Source organism: Salmo salar, chromosome 13, assembly GCF_965601325.2.
Source record: "Salmo salar chromosome 13, fSalSal1, whole genome shotgun sequence".
NCBI classification, from domain to species: Eukaryota; Metazoa; Chordata; class Actinopteri; order Salmoniformes; family Salmonidae; genus Salmo; species Salmo salar.
Genome location: NC_138303.1, coordinates 81,442,501 through 81,465,395, shown reverse-complemented (window position 1 = coordinate 81,465,395; position 22,895 = coordinate 81,442,501). Strand labels below are relative to the sequence as shown.

Sequence of the window (22,895 nt, the reverse complement as noted above, 5' to 3'; positions counted from 1 at the left end):
ACCCTACCAGATGAGAACAAGTTGTCCTTGGCCAATGCCGTGCCTCGGAACACACAGAAGACCAATCAGAGGCAGGTCATCTTTCCACTGTGTACCAGGTCAAATTCTGTCCTAATCTCCAAAACCCAAACCCGCACAGAAGGTTGAGGTCAAACGGAGGACATAGCACAGTAAAGCCTGTGGCTGCTGTAGTGTAAACCAATGCTAGTGCTGCTGTGAAAGGCTAACTGACCCTCCTAATCCCCTGCATGGGTCATCATCATCTACACACTGACTGTTGCTCCAGCTCAGCTGTGTAATGGATCCCTAAAGCATCTTTACAACATCTGAGATTATTACAGTAGAAGGAGGCAGCCCACAGCTCATGAGTGATACAGTACAGCCAGAGAGAAAGGAAAGTCAACCTTTCAGTTCCCTCCCACACGAGTAAAACACTCAGAGGCCATTCCGCTGCCTGAAGAGCTCTCCATGACAATCCAGGGAGCTCTTCAAACCGTTATCTGCCACAAAGTTCCCCTCTGCTTTTCTCTCTTTCCCTCGCTTCTTTTTTTCAAAACAATGTCATCAGCGCTGCAAATTACACCTTCACATTTCTCTCGCTCTCTCTCTCTCTCCCTCTCTCTCTCTCCCTCTCTCTCTCTCCCTCTCTCTCCCCTCCTGAAGGCAGACACACTCGACGACGCACGTCTCGTCTGGCGCTGGCGCCGCTCCCTTGGTCTCGCCATAGCACCTTTTGATTTTCACATTAGCTCCAGTAAAGTGTTGGTGAAATCAGCCATTCAGCTGAAACCCAGAGACAGGAGGGGAGACAGAGCAACCACCCTCTGTCCTAGTATTTACCCCCCCCCCCTACAGACTGAACCTTCTATCATATACAATGAGCCATGGGAAAGACCATTATGTCAAACAGGGGAATTGTTTATGATGAAATGTTATGAAATAACAATGTAATTCATTGGTGGCTAATTTGTAATTATAAAGTATTACTGGCTGAGAAAGAATGACATTGTCTGAGATTCCCTGTATTCCCCTGTATCAAAGCAAGCAAAAGAAAATGCTACTAACGTAAATCAGGAATACACATCATCAAATTTCAACCGTATCATCTGGCATACACAGTAATCAAATTACCAACGCAATGTCACTATATATTTTCTCCCTCTCAGTAACAATGATATAATCCAGTCAGTGTGTGTTTTTGTCTGTGTGGGGTCCTGTGCAATACTGAGTCAGTCTGGACTGAAACAGACCTATGACTCATCATGAACCTTATTTACAGATGACAACCATCACTAGAGCACTCATCACAAATGGTTCTGTCCTGCTGCTTCTAAAAAAACATTTAGCATTAGCTAAACATCATTACCTCATGGGGCCTCATTACCTCATTACCTGCTCGAACAAATCAGCTGTAATCTGTTTAGGCTGTGGTCTCCAATGACATAACTGCGTTCAGGGTTGGGCTGGGCTGTGGGGCCTGACAACATCATAAAGAATGTCAGTGTTACAGTGCTGAAGAGAGATTACACGCGTGGGACTGGACCTTTAATCATTTGATAAATCTATCTACAGAGGCTTTTCTCCTGATATGTTCTCTTATTACAGACAAGGCTTTGACACACTATAATCCTTTCCTGGGCAGCCCGCGCACGCACACAGTCTCACACACACACACACACACACACACACACAGTTACACATAGACGCACACACACACACACACACACACACACACACACACACACACACACACACACACACACACACACACACACACACACACACACACACACACACACACACACACACACACACACACACACACACACACACACACACACACACACACACACACACACACACACACACACACAGCTAAACTAGGCCTGGACACCATCATATAGACCTCAACATCAGTTAAGGGTTGGAAACCAACCAGACAGCCTGAAGACTGCATCAAGCTCTTTCAACTGGCCCAGCATATGGCTGGTTTGTCTTTCTAATCTTCTGCAGGAGACTAAATGAATGAGGCTTGCAGGCAGGCTGACACCTGCGGGCGCTTTGACAGGCTCGGTAATTAGATCTAACGTGTAATGATTCTTCCTTAATAAAGGCTGCGCCTAGGAAAATTGAGCCCAGACAGAGGAGAGAGAGGGAGGGAAGGAGGAAGAGAGAGACTGGGGTGAGGGAGGAAGAGAGAGACTGGGGTGAGGGAGGAAGAGAGAGAGAGACTGGGGTGAGGGAGGAAGAGAGAGACTGGGGTGGGGGAGGAAGAGAAAGAGCATCAGAGAGTGGGGGACTATGTGAAGCGAACACAACCGACAATTCCACACAGTGGATATCAGTGGTGAGGCGTGAGGAAGGTGACACGAGGCTGGAAGCAAATCAACATCCAACAACTAAAACACTGAAATCAGTCAGGAGTTGGATTTCTTTGCAAATACGCCAGAGTCAGAGGCAATAAGTAGCCAGTGAGGTGACTGGCTAGCTGTTAGGACTGTGCTGTACTGTACTGTGAGTGGTGCTGCCTGCCGCCAGGCAGGGCAGTCATTGTTGGGAGGTAGAGGCTGCCGAGAAACTGATTAGATGAGACTGACCACCACTGTGAGCTAACAGTCAGTAATCAGACCAGAGAGACACACTCCCATGGTCTCCCACTGTACAATAGAGGGAAATGGTGAACTATGCATCTGGTCTGGAGGTTTGAAACACCACAGGGTGGTCTGTAAGAAACAGGCCAGGGATGTAGCAGCAAGTAGTCTCTTTTTGAGGGTTGTCGTCACCCCTGACTGTCTTACAGACCAGACCATACCTGAGTCAGGCATCAACAGGCCAATCACAACGCTCTGCCAGGTTTCTCCGATCTAGGATTTCTATGAAATGTCAGAAATATATATGATTGTTGTTGATGAGAGACAGCTCCTGATGACTGTGCCAGCCAGACTTCCAGTGTAATTAAAACAATGTATGTTACGTCATTATATGCACAGAATAAATTGAATTCCTATTTTCAAATAATATGCTCTACTCCTCGGCAGACATCTTGTCATTTTAGTTCAATTTGATTTAATCAAGCTTCAGCTGGTTGTCTTTCCTTTATAGTTTCACTAGTCTAGGTGTGTTCATATCACCAAGCAGAGCTATGTGCTCCTCCACAGACAGCAGCAGTGAGGTTGACTTCCTCCTGTCTATGGAAGTGCTGTTGCTGCTACCATCAGTTGACCTCTTTGTTTCCCAGTGCCGTGGCTGGGCCCTCCAAGCCCCTGTTGAACATTAACAACAATAAGCATTTGATGTGTGCCAACAAGAAAGCACAAACCACCAAACAAACAGAGACCTTTTGCACCTGCCCTCGGGGCAAATACTGACATTCTTCTAAGCTTTTCCCTTTTTTCCTGGAGTTGTTTCTTGTCCTGAGGCGGTTGGTCGCTCGGTCGGTGCATCGTAGTATTGGTAGTGGTGGTAATCCCATCGAACAAAAAAACACACCACTCCTTTTATCTCAACACTTCCCTCAATAAAAATACCAATGGCGTCTGTTCTCCTGCACCTGGATTCTTTTACTCACCTTTTGTGATTGCAATAGGAATTAGCATTTGGCAGAGTGGAGCAGGAGGAGGAGGGAACTTGGATGTTAAAAAGAAAGAAAAGGGTCTTATATTTAAATGGAAATAGGGGCCAAGAGAGTGGACTGCCTATTATCCACCAGGGAGGGAGAGAGTGCATTTGTGTACTGTTTCCCCCTTTCACTGAGGGGTAAAGAGGGCGGCCCGTGTTGATTTAAGACGCACAAAGGGGGTCTTAGTCCTTTCAAGGGAACCAAATCTCCTCACAGAGAGGTGCCTTCAAAAGGAAGCCTCCCTGTCAAGCATGGCCATTGAGCCCCCGATGGACGCCGCAAATCAAGCCCTGGAGGTAATCAAAGGCCAGAATGTGGGAAATGTGTTTGGGGTCCTAGGACTCTGCGTAGAGCACAGTGCAGGAAGAAAGAGGGAGAGGAGGGAAACAACAACCTATCTGCACCAATCAGCACCTCTTTCTCCTGCTCTCTGAAGGGGTCATAACCCCTGTTCCTCCAGCCCCTCCTCTCCCCTAACACTCCCCCCTCCACCCCCATCAAAGCCTATAGTAACCCACCATTACAGAGGAATGTCCATTCAACACATTATCTGAACGTAGAAAATGGGACTAGCTGCTTTTAACAGCAAATTAGTGACGTGATAATGAGGTCATAAACAGATGCCAGGCCCTCCTTCTGACTTCATTTCCTACTGAATTAGCACTTCCTGGTTCCTCCTCCTCTGGCTCCTATACAATACAACACTAACCCTCCTCCTGGCATGTTAACTAACTAATACTGCTTCTCAATGCTCTGTGATATGGGACGTTAAATGTACCTCAATGATTATTACTCTGTGTTTTTGTCTTCCAGAATTCTCATTTATGCTTCAAAATAGATTTTTGTGTTTATTATTTCATTTTCAATGTATTTCCCTTTAAAAGGACTAGTAAAATATATTTTGGCATATCAAAACTCTGCATGGTGTTTATTTGAGTGAGTAACTAATATGGATTTTCTCATTCATCACACTGTATCCAATTCGATTCCATTTAATAGACCACCCTAAATGGATTTTCAGTCACGTCTAGACGTGAGTGAACACAGATTGATATTTCACACCTGTGTTACACAGAGCTGCACTGCAAATGGAAGCTTTTTTTCGCCTGAAATGCATTACCAAGCTCTGGTTCTGTTGGATATACAAATAGACTGCAAAGACATGCCTCTCTCGGCTCTCATACACTGAGCCAATGCAGAATTACAATGACCAGCCAATGTCCTAATAATAATAAACAATGAAACTGAATACACATTATGATTCTGTCATATGAAAATTATTTTGCCATTATATAAAATTGCAACATAAAACACATAAGAACTCATACCTTTAACTGCAGCAGTGCTGAAGAATTTCTCTGAGCTGGCATCAGAGCCCTGTGTGAGAGAAAGACGATATCATCAGCACATCTTCTTAAACATGTGGGCTTCATAGTCAAAGACCCAACAGGCCATACGTACCATCCATCTAACGGGAGCAAAACATTCCGCACTGCACATCACGGCCACTTGATGGCACTGTTGGTCCATGACACAACAGCACATTTCATCTCGAGCCCGGTGTGGCAGGGCGTACATTAACATTGCTAGGTTATTGTGCAAACATTCAGTGCTAAGAATTTACACAGTATTAGACAATTAAAGTGTTTTTAGGTGACAATGTGCTGTCGAAGAGGCGTTGGCTAATTCAGTCCCACGAATAAGGTGAAAGACCGACTTGTTACAATCCCTACGAATGTATGCGTGCCATGGATGAGTCTACTAGGGAATAATAGATTGAACGCACTAGTTTTAAATGTCACTTTCATAGCGTTTTCACTTTTTGTCGCAGAGAAGTATAAAACCAGATGACAGTAGCCTATTGAAAGATGCTCGTTTATATATTAGATATTAGTCGCGGGACGTGAATTTGACAATGAGCCTAATTCAAAACAACTCAGAAGACATTATCACAGAAAATGAAGACTCCACCGCTTGTCTGCAAATGGACAGTGGCACGGGCTCCGTAACTGAATGACAATTGCACAAATGTCACATATATCACATTGGCTAAAGCCTATCAATTATTTTCTATACAAACATGATACGCCCCTGCTGAAGCCAGAAAACATTTAAATATTAATTTGCTTAGGGTGCAGTACATTCCATGGTAAGAGATAGGCATTTCAGTATATCTATTCATCCGAATTAAAATGTGTAGGTGCATGGAAAGCAGAAAGAGGTTTTGCCATTCCATAAAATATAATTCTATCTCGTAATTCCAAAAACTAAAACGAGAGTAGCATATCAAAGAGTATGACGGCAGATTGAAATAGACAGACTTGATTGAAGCACATTCAGTTCGGATATTTCCCTTTTGCACACAGCAAATATACAGATAGACACCATTCAAATACTAACGGTAAAAACGGCCTTTTTCACATAGGAATATTACACATTTGCGTTATTATAAATATGTTTATTAGTAGCCTATAAAACGAAATGCTGCAATAGCCACACAGATCTTACACATTTTATTCTGTTCAATAAAATCTATTGATAATACACAGTATTCGTCGTTAATATACATAAACTAATAACCAAACAGGCAAATTCATAATAAGGTAGACTACGTGAATAAAGAAACGCGACGCGCATACCTTTGATGTGGCGAAACTGGCAAGAAGGAAAATAACAAGTCAAATATATGACTTTCGTGGTCTAGAAAATACGGCCCCGTTTTACATTCTGCTCGTCGAATAATGTAATCCACAAACAGGCGGCGAATTCAACTCCGTTTTAATTGATGACAGCCATGCGAAAAGAGAAGCCCTTTCCAAGACAATTCCAACGAGAGACGAGAAGCGCTTAAAAAGCTACCGTTCCTCTCGGACAAAGGAAGACGTGTCTTGCCAGCAAAAGCATCAGCAACAACTCTGGGTCGCTAAATCCCGTTAAGTGCGTTTCGTGTCCAGTTCAGGGTGGAATACAAATCTATTTCGCAATATTCTTGTATTGAAAATATCCGAGATTCGAATAGACAGGATCCTTGGGAGAATGTGTATCTGGACGTGTAAAGAGGCTGCGTCCACAGACACCACAAGAGAGTCGACAGCTCGCTCCTACAGAGCAAAAAAATCCAACAAAGCGCAGACCAATTTCCTCTGTTGCGAAAGAGGGAGACAAAATCACACTTAGAATCACCTTGAGCCAAAAGGGGACTCCACATTCATTATATGTTCAGCTGGTAAAAGCGTATGTCCTGTGGTAGCTAACGGTTCCGTCGCCGACAGAGCCTCTCCTCATCCGCTCCAAGCATCAGACAAACTCCCATTCATCCAACGGCTGCCTCAGCGATCCTCGCTCAACGATCGGGTCCTCCCACTTCCTGATTCTAACCTGACTTGGGTTCGACTTCTCTCCCGAACACAAACACACGTGTGTTTTCTGCTTCCGAGTGTCCGAATACTGTTCCAAAGACCGCGCGCTGCTCGGGACAGTCGTGCGTATTTGCGTAAATGGAGCTCAGAGAAACTGCTTGGCATTTCCAGAACGAGAGAGGGAGAGAAAGCAAGAGGCGGGAGGGAAGGGGGAGGGCCTGAGACTAGAATGATATTCTTTCACTGTCAACAGTGTGAGATGATGTCAGCGGCTAATGAATTTCCCAGTAGGGTGCTGCAACCGTGAGGGGAGGAAAACAAAACACTCTTTATAAGCAGCAGTGCACCTCCTCAGAGCTCACAGCCGTTCTCTTCCTGTTGGAATAACCACCACTCTACTGTCCTGGAGGAGATTACATACCCACACCAGCTACTGGGCCAACCATGGTGAAAGACAGGGATCCATCCATGCTCACCTATGGTGCCCACTTAATCAGACCTGATCCAGGGCTCAAACGCAGACATTGACAAGTGATTTTCTCATGTTCAAACCATCTGTATTTGTAAGAGGATCACCAGCTTTAGCATTCTCCCTATTATTAAGCAAATTTCTGATGGGACTATTTGCTTGGAAGGCGAAAGAGAGAGCGAGAGAAAGCACCCCTCGTCTTATCTGATCCATCTCACTAATCTGGCGGACTATGGACACTCCAGACCAAAACAATCCTGCAATCTTCAACTAATGCTGGACGTTCCTGGAAAATCCCTTTAATCGCACGTTCCCGTGTCCTAGCCTCGGCTAATCAGCATTAACCCACTGTCTGGGAGGTCAATGGATCAACAATGGAGTCACATTGGAGGGAGGATGGGATCTCTTTCTCTCTCCCTACAGCACCCAGCCCCCACAGAGCAGAAAACAGACTTAACTCATTGCTGCAGGGTGCTAATCCATCCCTCTACCCTACTGTATGTGCTGGAGAAAGAAGGAGTGGGAGAAAGAGAAAGATAGCGACAGACAGACGCAGACAGAGAGAGGGAAAGAATGGCCGAGTGTTATAACCCTGTGCTCCTAGTCCTCTATATACAAGGACATTGGATGTCATGGCCAGATAGATGACTGTCAGCAGGGAGACGTGGCTGGCTGAGGCCCCAGGAGACCATTCAAAGCCATACTGCCGGGCCCCCAGGCCCCAGAGAGCTAAACCTCATCCCACAATGGTCCCGCGAAGAACACAGCTCTCCATTACAAAGTGTTCATTGGGTTAGGGGCTCACCTTGATCTCCAATATAAAGTGTGCAATGGGTTAGGGGCCCCATCTTGATCGTCAGTGGGCCCATGTCTAATATATGATGAAGCCATGTTGACAAATGTCTGCTTTGAACATCAAGCAGCTTCTATATTGGGAAGAAGAAAATGAAAAAAAAATGTAAGTGCCCGTGTCCTAATACCCATACTTGCGTCCTAAAGAGTAGGCTGTTTGAGTATACGAAAAAAGAAAGTTGAATAGTATGCAACATTTAGGAAATCGAGTATACTTTAAATGCCCGGATGTCATACTCATTTCGGCTTTGACAACAACTGATCAATTATATATGGGGATGCACTACCAAAATCAACGAATAGCGGGAAACTGCAATCAAGCATGACACATTCTCAGTATGTGAAAATAGAATGTTTAATAGTATGCAACATCTTGAAAATCAAGTATGGTTTAAATGCCAGGATGTTATACTCATTTCGACTCTTCATCTAGTAGAATTCAATGCACACTTTTCCACGATGCATTGGAAGAGGTGGGCTGCGAGTGACAGGTCCTAGTTCTCTTCAAGTAGCCAAACAACAAAACAAGTCTTTTTTTTTTACACAAAGTGTATTTCTGTTTTCTCACTGAAGTGTTTCTTGTTCTCTTGGCCTTCGTCAGAACTTTTAACCTAATTACTAAACCATCTTTTGATTTCTGTGTTGGCATCGAGAACTTGGGATGTGGCTGAGTTATTGATGTCATGTTAATCAGGCCTTTTGATTTACACATATGGATTGTAGGCTAAGTAGGCTAGGCTACCTATTTAATTATTAAAATGTATGGATCAAGCCTTAGCAGTCACTCTGATCTTGTTCCCAATGATCAGTGCTTTCGTGTATTATGTTGCTGTCCAGCGGTTCTGAATTTGCGATGCATGGACTGTCCATGTGCCTTTTGATTTGAACAGTTTTGGTGTGTGTACTAGGATATTTGATTTAATGTATATACAGTACCAGTTTTATGTTTGGACACACCTACTCATTCAAGAGTTTTTCTTTATTTTTGCTATTTTCTACATTGTATAATAACATTTTATAAAAATAAAATGAAATAACACATGAAATCATGTAGCAACCCAAAAACTTTTAAACAAATTTAAATATATTTTATATTTGAAATTCTTCAAAGTAGCCACCCTTTGCCTTGATGACAACTTTGCACACTCTTGGCTTTCTCTCAACCAGCTTCATGAGGTCGTTACCTGGAATGCTTTATAGTATGCAACAATGAGTAAAAGCATGCAGTTTAGCTTATTCCAAATGCTAAAAACAACTGGACAAATTATGTTTCAAATTAGTTATAGTACTGGGTAGTTACATATTATTACATAGTAATTGCAAGACATTCCAAGTAACTAGATGGCATCGTGCTGTTTTGTTGATAAAACGAAGATGTGTATGATGCACTGAATATTTATACTACTTTCTGCAACCAACAAACATGGCTGCCTGTTGTTGCACCGGTTTAGGAACAGAAGCCATTGTCCTTAACAGTCATTATCAAATGTATTTATTTATTTTTGTTATTACCCCTTTTTCTCCCCAAATTTGTGGTATCCAATTCATAGTTACAGTCTTGTCTCATCGCTGCAACTCCCGTACGGACTCGGGAGAGGCGAAGGTCGAGAGCTGTGTGTCCTCCGAAACACAACCCAACCAAGCCGCACTGCTTCTTGACACAATGCCCACTTAACCCCGAAGCCAGCCACTCCAATGTGTCGGAGGAAACACCATACACCTGGCGACCGTGTCAGCGTGCACTGCGCCCGGCCCGCCACAGGAGTCGCTAGTGCGTGATGGGACAAGGACATCCCTGCCGGTCAAACCCTCCCCTAACCCGGACGACGCTGGGCCAATTGTGCGCCGCCCCATGGGTCTCCTGGTCGCGGCCGGCTGCGACAGAGCCTGGACTCCAACCCAGAATCTCTAGTGGCAGAGCCTTAGACCACTGCACCACTCGGGAGGCCTCATTATCAAATTTAAGAGAAACCTCAGGTCTGTGATTACAGCTCAACCACCAGACAATCTACATCCGGATCTCTCACTGCACATTCTTTTTTAATTCAAATGAAACGCTGACAGAGACGAACAGAAACGAGAAAAAAAGCTGTGCATGCTGTAATACCGCAGCCAAGAAAAGAATATAAAGTGGCACTTTTCTATGGAAAAGCACTTGATGCCGTTGCCAGAGACTGGAGATCAAATATAACGTCTGGAGTTATGTTATGTATGCCAGTAATTGGTGTCTGTGCCTGTAAATTCTGTCTATACACCATCAGCCCTTTCTCTCCGCTAAAAATGTTTAATCATAATTCAATTTTTTGGGGCCGTGATCCTTCGCATCAAAGCATCCAGAAGAGAATTTTTCCAACCTCCGCAATGGCGGTTTAATTTTACAGGAACTCTTTTTTTCTTCCTAGATTGCAATCACAGGAGACCGGCTCTCTTTTTCATGAACCTTCCTGCCATTACGGAAAAACCTCCCCTCATTTAAAATATTACCGACAAGTGTAACGAGTGTAATACGTTAAAAGCTCTTATATAGGGCTCAAGATTTCCCGGGGTGGATGAGGAGGATGAGGTGAGGCAATAAAAGGAAACGTGTCTTGACAAAATTGTAGAAATGTTCTGAGGAGAATAGCAGCTTTTTCCTGAGATAGATAGATATAGAGAGGTTCCAGGCAGGTTGACATGGAACAAGCAGTTAACAATGGCCGGGCTGTGAAGATGAAGAACCGTCGGGGAGAAGAATCAGGTATACAGTTTAATGGCTGTGATAGAAAACTGAGGATGGATCAACAACATTCTCGTTACTCCACAATACTAACCTAATTGACAGAGTGAAAAGAAGGAAGATTGTACAGAATAAAAATATTCCAAAACATGTTTCCTAATTGCAACAAGGCTCTAAAAAAATATTGTCAAAAATGTGTCAAATCAATTAACTTTTTGTCCTGAATACAAAGTGTTATGTGTTGTATTGGATTTGCTCCAAACATTACTGAGTACCACTCTTCATATTTTCAAGCATAGTGGTGGCTGCATCATGTTATGTGTATGCTTGTAATTGTTCAGGACTGGGGAGTTTTTTAGGATAAAAAGAAGCAGAATTGAGCTAAAAACAAACTAAATCCTAGAAGAAAACCTGGTTCAGTCGGTATCCACCAGACACTGGGAGATTAATTAAACTTCAAATTCAGCAGGACAATAACCTAAAACACAAGGCCAAATCTACACTGGAGTTGCTTACCAAGAAGACAGGAATGTTCTTGAGTGGTCGAGTTAGAGTTTAACTTAAATCTGCTGGAAAATCTATGGAAAGACCTGAAAATGGTTGTCAAGTAATTATCAACAACCAATTTGACAGAGCTTGAAGAATTTTGAAAAGAATAATAGGCAAATATTTCTCTTAGAGACTTACCCAGAAAGACTCACAGCTGTAGTCGCTGCCAAAGGTGATTCTCACATGTATTGACTCAGGGGGTTGAATACTAATCTAATCAAGATATATTACTGTTTTATTTTTCAAAAATGTTTTCTAAATGTTATAATTTTGAATCCACTTTGACATACCAGAGTATTTTTTGTAGATCGTTGACAAAAAAATGACAATTCAAACAATTTTAATCTCACTGTAACAAAATGTGGAAAAAGTCAAGGGGTGTGAATACTTTCCGAAGGCACTACATGTATTTCGTAGACATGATGTTTACTATGGGTAGTTTAGAAGTCTACTATGGACAGTGTGGATTGCCAGAGGGTATGGAGAGAAGTGGCAAGGACACAGGTTTTAATAAGCACATGCTTATTAAACACTTAAAAAATACATACATTATTTGCACCATTCTCAATAAGATTCATGGCCTGATATTCTATCTGACTGTAAAATAGGTAGACTACCCCTATATGCCATGGAACATCCTATAATCAAATACATGCACAAATACACACAAAGACACACACCAAAATCAAAATCATCTACCATCTCTTTTCTGTGCCTTTTGAAAGCGAGGTGAGGATGCTTTTTACAGTCATTACATCCAGCCTTATCTCAGTGAGCCTGAGCCTGCACTAGGCTGCCATTGACAACTGCTTCTAATCTCACCCCCTCCCGACAAGCAGCTCTGAAAGCGACAGCGCCTTTCTTCCCAATTCCTCAGACACGTAGCCAGACATATATTCATCTGTCACTCATTGCCTGTATTAATGGGGAGATGACACACACACACACACACACACACACACGGCAAAAAGATGAGCCATATTTCACACATCTTTCACACTGATTTAAACCTGCCTTTATCACACAAGAGGGATTGGTAGTTTTTGAATATTAAGGCAGACACAAGACAGAGGGAGGGAAGCATCTGTCTGATATAGCCTACTAGGACAACGGGAATTGAAAAGTAGCAGATCGTTTTTCCTCTACGGTAATATGTTTCCTTGAGCTAAGAGATATGAAACTCACATCATATGTCACTAAGTGAAGCATAAAGTATTTCTTCCTGGTGTTCGACCTATAAAGTAAAAAGCCTATAGAGCAACTGGTGTAATCTGGTCTGCTATCTCTCCCAGTCTGCTTTCAGGAACCAGGCCGGGCCGTCGGTTGGACCACTAGGCGAATGGGGATGGATAATGTTAGACCTTATCTCCATCTAGGAGGTCAATAATCACTGAGAGTTGACATAGCAGTATATAAGCACTGGTCTGTTAGCATGAGCAGAGCCACTCTACTGCCTGGCCCTCGAGCCATCAGTCCTCTGTCCCCTTCTCAGGGACTCTGCTTTCAAAACAAACCAGGACAAGGAAATTGGTTTAGGCTAACCTTCCCTCCTCAAACGCTTGGGTTACATCCTTAATGCATTTTTTGCCTTTTTTCCCAGTCGGAGTAGAAACGGGAACGGGAGGGAGGCCCTTTTGTCACAATTCTAGACATGCCACAGAGCGTCGGCTGCCATGCCGCAGGTAATTTCAGGCCAGTCAATCCCTCCCTCCCCATCAAGCAGACCAACACTGAGTACCACTCTACTGCAGTGATGCACAAACACACACACAAACACATTTGTACATGTATACACACACTCGTATACACTCGGTGGCCAGTTTATTAGGTACACCCATCTAGTAGGGGGTCGTACCCACCTTTGCCTCCAGAACAGCCTGAATTATTCGGGGCATGGCATTCAATCGTGGCTTAATTGGTATCAAGGGACATAACGTGTGCCAGGGAAACATTCCCCACACCAGTACCCCACTGCCACAGCCTGTACCGTTGACACCAGACAGGATGGGTCCATGGACTCATGCTGCTTACACCAAATCCTGACTCTGCCATCAGCATGGCACAACAAGAACCGGGCTTCATCGGACCAGACAATGTTTTTCCACTCCTCGATTGTCCAGTATTGATGATTGAGTGCCCACTGGAGTCGCTTCTTCTTGTTTTTAGCTGATGGGAGTGGAACCCGTTGTGGTCGTCTCCTCTAATAGCCCATCCATGACAAGGATTGACGAGTTGTGCGTTCCGAGATGCCATTCTACACACCACTGTTGTACTATGCTGTTATTTGCCTGTTTGTGGCCCGCCTGTTAGCTTGCACGATTTTTACCATTTTCCTTCAATCTCTCTCATCAACGAGCTGTTTTTGTCCACAGGACTGCCTCTGACTGGATATTTTTTCTTTGTCGCACCAATCTCTGTAAACCCTAGACACTCGTGCGTGAAAATCCCAGGAGAGTGATCTTTTCTGAGATACTGTATCCGACGCACCAAGCACAGACGATCATACCACGCTCAAAGTCGCTTAGGTCACTCATTTTGCCCATTCTAACGTTCAATCGAACAGTAACTGAATGTCTCGATGCCAGTCTGCCTTCTTTATATAACAAGCCATGGCCACGTGACTCACTGTCTGTAGGAGAGATACATTTTTTTGTGAATAGGGTGGTGTAGCTAATAAACCAGCGACTGAGTGTACGTACACAAAGATATATGGAAAATACACACACAGGTAGGCTTGGGCGGCATCCAGATTGCCATACCTTCATACCGATCTTGTGCCATATCGGGATATTCAATAATACCGGCACTGAACACAAGGGTCACTATTGATTTTGGAAGAAGCTAACCACAAATGCACAACTGCAGAGCATTTAGCACCTTTTAGACAGTTAACTTAATAGTTATAAGATATCTAGCTGGCAAACATTTAGTTGTGACCATAATGTAATTAGATCACCTGGCGCATGCTGCACAACAGTGAGCGACTCACAAGACTCCGGTCTCTCGTCGTTGTGTGCTACAAACACCACGTGACTGGGTACTACCGGAAAAATGATGTGACAGGTGAAATGAAGAATGCAATCGTCTTTATCTCCTAACATATTGCACAAGATGACCGCAGGTATTTACTTAAAAAGTAGCTAGAAATATTCACATTTATAAAATAACTTCAAAGAAATAGTTTATACGGTATTGACGGTATTGAAAAACCATCCTGTGGCTATTTCCAAATACCCGGTATACTGTACATACGTTATACCGGCCAAGCCTACACACAGGACTGTGTTGTTAATGTTTCCTTGCGTTGGTAAGGGGTTAGAGATCTCTCATCTGCTCACTGTCATGGCTGACAAACTGTAAATGCCATGAGAACTACAATATAGCATGCAAATGTTGGCAAAACAACTGCTTACCCTTCTGATCAAATAATTTCAAATGAAGCTGGTCCAGATACTGGTTTGATCTGGTTTGCAGTGATATTGAGGTTGGCTTTCATGAGGATCCCCTGTTAAAAACCAGGCGATAGCTTTCAGCTGTTTACGATGGAAAATAAGGGAAATCCTCTCAATATTCCAACCTGATTCCAGTTCTCTCAGAAGTCTTGCAGTGGAGCCATGCACCCCAGACAAACCCCTAAATAAAAACTCTGAATATCAAACCCTAGCTTTAATTGTTCTCACTAATAATCTCCATAGTCACGGAGGCACGACAGACATCAGCAATGACTTAATTCCAACCCAGAGCTACTTTGGCTGGGATTATATTTTTCCTTTTGTTACTTTCTTGTGCACCACACTGGGAGTGAGGAGAGATGGGGAGAGAAATAAGAGGGAGAGAAACAGGAGGAGGAGAGAGTGACAGGGAGAAGAGAGACAGGGAGATTAGAGAGCCAGACAGCCAGGGGGAGGGGAAATCGAGGGGGGAGAGAAATTGCCCCGCTGCGTCTTTAAGAGGAATCACGTCAGGAAAGCACTGAGGAAATCACCAGGAAGGCCTGTATTAAAATGTGTCTGACCCCTGATGGACTCCAAACTGCAGCCCAGAGCAATCTGCCTGCCTGCCCGGCTGGAGAAATATGGTCAGAGAATTGTGCCACTGAAACGCTCCATCAAGACCATTCTGTCAGGTACGCACTGAGACAGACCACAGCCCAAACCTCTCCTCCCTTCCTCTCTCTCTCCCTCCCTCCTTTCCTCCTCCACTCTAGGGTCGTGTTGAACTGCGCCAGAGTGGGGTCTAATGATAGTCTCTCTAGTCTAGGGGGACATAAGATGGGCCCAGACTTCAAAAGCCAGCAGGGTGACAGACAGCAGGGAAGTCTCTCTCTCCCTCTTCCTCCCCCCCCCCCCCCCCCCCCCCCCCCCGTCTCAACCCAGGCCCACTGGCCCAGGAGGGGTTTCTAATTGCATTTCACAAGGACTGAACTAAATAAGGGCCTTGTTCTGCCTACAGTAGCCACCCTGCTGGGCGGTGGAGAGACGGGAGGAGGGAGGAGGATGGGTGGGGGTGAAGAGAGAGATTTGAGCCTTCTCTGTGTGTGACAGAAAGCTTTAACATGTCAAGCTCCACAGAGAGAGGGGTAGGATAGCCGCTCCACCCCAACTTCCCCTACGGTAATGGTAGAGCATAGGAGACTGAACAAGAGAAAGAATGTGTGTGTGTTTGAGAAGGTTAGAGAAAAGCGGGAGAGATTTAATCCGCAAAATGCCCCATCCCCTTGTGGCAGGCAGACAGGCAGTTCCCCTGCCAGAGCCCCTGGTTGTGACCTACATGGTGTTTGTGGGCAGGGACTAGGGAGGATGGTGGGGTGTTTGTGGGCAGGGATTAGGGAGGATGGTGGGGTGTTTGTGGGCAGGGACTAGGGAGGATAGTGGGGTGTTTGTGGGGCAGGGACTAGGGAGGATAGTGGGGTGTTTGTGGGCAGGGACTAGGGAGGATGGTGGGGTGTTTGTGGGCAGGGAGGGTAGGGCCATAGGAGGTCTGTGGACAAGCAGGGAGCCTCCACTCCACTTTGAAGCTCTCTCCATTTCAATATTTCATGAGCCTCATCTCATCTCCAGCTCCTCTCATCGGATGTGTGCTTTTAGCTAGACAGTGAGCAGCGATCGTATACCCCATCACAGTACCATAGATCTGAGGAAACAGAAACACTCTGTTTCTGCTCTGTGTACCCAGTCAGTCTCTGGGCTTTGGGCTTTTGCATATCTAAGGGACGATCTCGTTAAATGCTTGTAGCAATTACAACAATTAGAGATAAGCTAAGTGTGTCAAAGCCCTGGCGGAGACAACACCATGTTTACAATGATTAACATGCAGTGTTATCGGTGGGGATGGTAATCAGGCAGCCAGCTAGAGCCTGACGCTCCACAAAATCACAGGGGCTTTATCTGTCACTATCAATGTGAGGGCAGGCGTGAGGCAAGCTGCAGGAAACGCAAACATGGTGGGAAATAAATGGCGGCCATACTTGTCAGCATTGTCACGTGTACAGCTGGTTTCAAATGATGCCATTTCCTCATTCAAGTTAATTCAAAGTTCACCAGGTACAGTATAATGGCTTGGTCAGGTCACATGGTCAGGAAAACTACTGGCCCTAATGATGGAGTATTCTGCACGTAATAAGATATCATGTAATAAATATGTAAAAGCACTGTAATAAGACTTAATATTCAAATACAACTGATCCGCATTTCTATCAAGCACTATCAATGGGGTCAATGGGAGTGTGTGTGGCGTCTGCCAGTACATTTCCATGAGGGTGCATCGTGTTGGCACTCTGGCCTCTCCAGCCCTCTCCATGTCCTCCGCTGTGACCGTGACATAAGGTCTGGTTGTCTGGGGCTCTGGGCTGTAATAGAGATGCCTTTGAGAGGGGCCTCCATCTGGCAGACCGCGGGCCCTGTGGGCCGGGCAGGCCTGCATTCCATGCTATCCTCCACAAATTCACACCATGCCAGCCGGAGACCTAAATGTCCACATTGTGAGTCTGAGACCCACTCACTGCCTGAGAGAGAGGCTGAGAGAGAGGCTGAGAGAGAGGCTGAGAGAGACAGGACATTCACCACGTTGGGGTTATTTGAGTGAAGGATCCCAAAGCACAGACGTACTCAGTGTGTTCTCTTCTCTCTGCTCTCTCATAGTGTGTGTGTCTGTGTCTATGTCTGTTAGTTTTGTATAAGTGTGTATGTTTTTTTAGCGTTCATTGTGTTGAATGAGAGTCTGTTTATGTCCTGTTTTGCATTTGAAAGTAACCGTGGAGAGGAGTGGGCATAGGAGAGGATGTGTGTGAATTTGAGAGCATGTATTAGTGTTTGCCAGCCAGTCTGCCTAGCTTTTTTTGTGTTTGTGTGTGTGCTTTCCTATGTCTGTCTGTTAAGGTCCAGATCTCAGTAGGGCTGGGCCGCGGGCTGGCACAGAGCACGAAGAGCCAAGTGGCACATCATTTAGCACTAAGTCCAATCATCAGTGGCTGTCTCAGCTGGGCTTAGCATGCGCTCTGCTTACTAACATGGCCTCAACAAGAGGATCTGGGACTGCTGCTGCACGCGCCTGGCCCAACTCAGACAGACAGGGTCTGTAAGAGGATTTCACACTGGCAAACAGGGACAGCCTGCGCTGCTCCCTCCGCTCACCCAGAGAGAGACCAGACAGCTGCACCTCCACACATCGCTGTGGATGCATGCACGCACGCGCACACACACACACACTGGCTATCCCCCCAAATCCCTGCATCGGGGGACAATATCAATTGAGCGAGCTCAGGGATAATCCTTCCAGGAAACCTGATAAAGCAGCTGGGTCGGAGTGCCAGGCCGATTTGACGGTGGCTAAGACACAGAGAGACACAGAGGAGACTAGCAAGCCCGCCGTGGAGCTGGCTGGGTGGACCAACAATAATATCATACGATGTTCCATCATGCAATAACGCGCAGGGAGATTTGATGGGTTCTCTAACCTCAAATGCTCCACTCACAGGGTTAGGACAACATGAAAGATAAACATTGTACAGCAGCATCTGAAAGACAGAAAGTGAATGATGTTTTTCCTGGAGCACTACTTGGCTTGCATGACGATACTGCTATTACTGAGGATATCACATGAGAACATAAATATGAAAAATACCAAATATTTTGGACTCCAAGATTTAAGAGAAGACTGGTGGTTATAAGAGACAGTATAAATCAATGCGAGAATTCTTCTGATGCACACAGTACGTGTTGCTATGACATAAAGGCCCAGTTTACAGCAGGCCCACAGAGCACACACACACACACACACACACACACACACACACACACACACACACACACACACACACACACACACACACACACACACACACACACACACACACACACACACACACACACACACAGGAGAAAACGGCCCTGGTCCACTGGGAGATACAGAGCAGTAGGGGGAGACAGGAAGAGAGGAAGGGGAAACAGGCCGGGGCATTTCAACACACAGATGAAGACATCCCTGTGCAGCAGCAGTAGTTTAAAGCTGGTGCAACAGCACAACAAGGTCTCTGGGGTGTTCCATCCTCTCTCTGTCGCTGTTGAGTTCCTCCTGTGACACGGAGGTAAACAGTTTGTTGTGGGAACAGCTTTGGATTCTCCTCAATAAAGGCGCATAGACAATGCAATCAGCCAGAGGGTGCTCGGAGATCCAAACCAGCCAGGGAGTTAGCAACGTTAGAGCCCGTTTAATTGAGTCTGTTCACAGATGCCGCCTCTGGCATGGTTCTGGGAGAGGGAGAAAGGGGTCTTACACACACGCACACATGTACGCGCACACACATCTTTGTGGTCTTCTCTGGCGTGGACTGATTAGTGTGCTCTGATGACCACATTGTGGTGTGACGGAGGAATGCTGTTGGCTACCCTTCAGGAAGTCTTTTGTGGACTGGACCAATGGAGAGGGAGCCTGCCAACTCCCACCCAGGCCTAATGATACAGTATTGGATTAGAATAAGGGCTCTCAGTCACGCTCTGTTGGAGCTTGAACTATGACCTCAGTGATGCAGAGTGTACCGTACAGCTATCTTTGACTCATGCTGTGGTTCAACTAATGCTTTTGTGGGTACAGTACAGTAGCACCTGACACTGCTAATGAATTTGCTTATAAAGCTGCACACACACACACACACGCACACACACACACACACACACACACACACACACACACACACACACACACACACACACACACACACACACACACACACACACACACACACACCACACACTGCTAGACGGGTGAGGTGACTGAGGTGACTGAGGAGACTGAGGTGACTGAGGTGACTGGAGGTGACTGAGGTGACTGAGGTGTCTGAGGTGACTGGAGGTGACTGGAGGTGACTGAGGTGACTGAGGTGTCTGAGGTGACTGAGGTGACTGAGGTGACTGAGGAGACTGAGGTGACTGAGGTGACTGGAGGTGACTGAGGTGACTGAGGTGTCTGAGGTGACTGGAGGTGACTGAGGTGACTGAGGTGACTGAGGTGACTGAGGTGTCTGAGGTGACTGAGGTGACTGAGGTGTCTGAGGTGACTGGAGGTGACTGAGGTGACTGAGGTGACTGGAGGTGACTGAGGTGTCTGAGGTGACTGGAGGTGACTGAGGTGACTGAGGTGTCTGAGGTGACTGGAGGTGACTGAGGTGACTGAGGAGACTGAGGTGACTGAGGTGACTGAGGGGACTGAGGTGTCTGAGGTGACTGAGGTGACTGAGGTGACTGGAGGTGACTGAGGTGACTGAGGAGACTGAGGTGACTGAGGAGACTGAGATGACTGAGGTGACTGAGGTGACTGAGGTGTCTGAGGTGACTGGAGGTGACTGAGGTGACTGAGGAGACTGAGGAGACTGAGGTGACTGAGGTGACTGAGGTGTCTGAGGTGACTGGAGGTGACTGAGGTGACTGAGGTGACTGGAGGTGACTGAGGTGACTGAGGAGACTGAGGAGACTGAGGTGACTGAGGAGACTGAGGTGACTGAGGTGACTGAGGTGACTGAGGTGTCTGAGGTGACTGGAGGTGACTGAGGTGACTGAGGAGACTGAGGTGACTGAGGTGACTGAGGTGTCAAAACAACGTCTTGGTTTCTCTCCACTTTGCCACTGGAGTGTTGCTTTGTTCCTCTAATCCAGAGAAGTATCCTATCTGGTTTGCTCTGCATATCCCTGATGCATTTTTCACCAGTTACTTCTAGAAAACACTGTGTTCCCCGGCATTAAAAAGCAATTTAGCCCTCGTAGGATTAAAAGCTCATGTTAAATTGAAGGCTACACTTGGCATGGGCATGAAAAATGTAGCAGGTTCTTATATTTACCAAGGCTGAGGCTGAGCGCTGCACACACAGCATTTAAAAGACAACATGGATTATTTTATCTGACTACAGGAGAGCTGAGGTTGGATGCCTGATGCCTCACTTAGGAATAAACCTTTACATGCTTTTACAAACATTACCTCCAGCCAAACATAGGTTATGTAACAGGTGTATTTTACAAACATTACCTCCAGCCAAACATAGGTTATGTAACAGGTGTCTTTTACAAACATTACCTCCAGCCAAACATAGGTTATGTAACAGGTGTCTTTTACAAACATTACCTCCAGCCAAACATAGGTTATGTAACAGGTGTCTTTTACAAACATTACCTCCAGCCAAACATAGGTTATGTAACAGGTGTATTTTACAAACATTACCTCCAGCCAAACATAGGTTATGTAACAGGTGTATTTTACAAACATTACCTCCAGCCAAACATAGGTTATGTAACAGGTGTATTTTACAAACATTACCTCCAGCCAAACATAGGTTATGTAACAGGTGTATTTTACAAACATTACCTCCAGCCAAACATAGGTTATGTAACAGGTGTATTTGACAAACATTACCTCCAGCCAAACATAGGTTATGTAACAGGTGTATTTTACAAACATTACCTCCAGCCAAACATAGGTTATGTAACAGGTGTATTTTACAAACATTACCTCCAGCCAAACATAGGTTATGTAACAGGTGTATTTTACAAACATTACCTCCAGCCAAACATAGGTTATGTAACAGGTGTATTTTTACAGGTTCTCTCTTAAAATCCCACGAGTAAATTATTCATATACAGTACATTGCGGTGTACAATTATCCATCATTTATTTTTTATCTGAATTTTATTTATTTTATTTGATCTTTTTCCAAATATTTTCATGATTTGCCCCTGAAAAAAAGTGCCTTCGTCCCTCCGTCAGTGTTGTCTCTGTACAATACATCACATCCATATTCCTCCATTACATCTATAATCATCTACAAATAGAGATTTTAGCCAAAAAGAGTGTACAAAGCTTTGGACTAGGAGACCATTCATGCTCATATACAAATCAGAAAAATAGCCACTGAATGCATCATCCATGGGATGCCTCTTACTGTCAATTCAATTCAATTCAAAGGGTTTTATTGGCATGGGAAACATATGTTTGCCAAAGCAAGTGAAATACATAATAAACAAAAGCGAAATAAACAATAAAAACAGTAAACATTACACTCACAAAAGTTTCAAAGGAATAGAGACATTTCAAATGTCATATAATGGATATGTACAGCGTTGTAACGATGTACAAATATGTCTCTTCCATCTCTCCTCCCCCTGTCTAGTGTGTCACTCACCCCTGTCGAGGGGGAGGGGAAGGGAGAGACTGTGGGCATTCTCTCCCCTGACTGCTCCCTTGTCTCCCTGCTCCCCTGTCTCCCTGCTCCCTTGTCTCCCTGCTCCCTTGTCTCCCTGCTCCCCTGTCTCCCTGCTCCCTTGTCTCCCTGCTCCCTTGTCTCCCTGCTCCCTTGTCTCCCTGCTCCCTTGTCTCCCTGCTCCCTTGTCTCCCTGCTCCCTTGTCTCCCTGCTCCCCTGTCTCCCTGCTCCCTTGTCTCCCTGCTCCCTTGTCTCCCTGCTCCCTTGTCTCCCTGCTCCCCTGTCTCCCTGCTCCCTTGTCTCCCTGCTCCCTTGTCTCCCTGCTCCCTTGTCTCCCTGCTCCCCTGAAATGTGAACTCATTCTGGGCTGAAGCCATCCGTGAGGACGTCTGGCTAAATATGAATACCGGTGCTTGTTGTCCCACTGGGTTCCTGGAAGTGGCAGACTAGAAAACCCGTTTGGGTTGGCTGTGATACCAGAACGAGCACCCTCCCCTCCCCCTAATCACATGCCAACCCACTACCGTCCCAAGTGGGCTTGCCTGCACACATCCAGCTGAGACACCACGATGGGCCAGACCACACAGGAAGACAAGGGGAGGGAAGTAGCTTTTTACTGGACTGTAGGCTCTCATTTAAGCATAAT

General features: G+C 45.3%; 1 protein-coding gene across 7 annotated transcripts in view; it reads right to left on the bottom strand.

The window, feature by feature from the left end:
- auts2a (activator of transcription and developmental regulator AUTS2 a) overlaps positions 1–22,895 on the bottom strand; it is a 491,988-nt gene that overhangs the window by 34,575 nt on the left and 434,518 nt on the right. For all 7 annotated transcript variants that reach the window (XM_082960361.1, XM_014137879.3, XM_082960365.1 and 4 more), the window contains one exon: positions 4,948–4,996. In XM_082960361.1, coding sequence (XP_082816487.1) covers positions 4,948–4,996 — 49 coding nt within the window. The remainder of the gene's footprint in view (positions 1–4,947; positions 4,997–22,895) is intronic.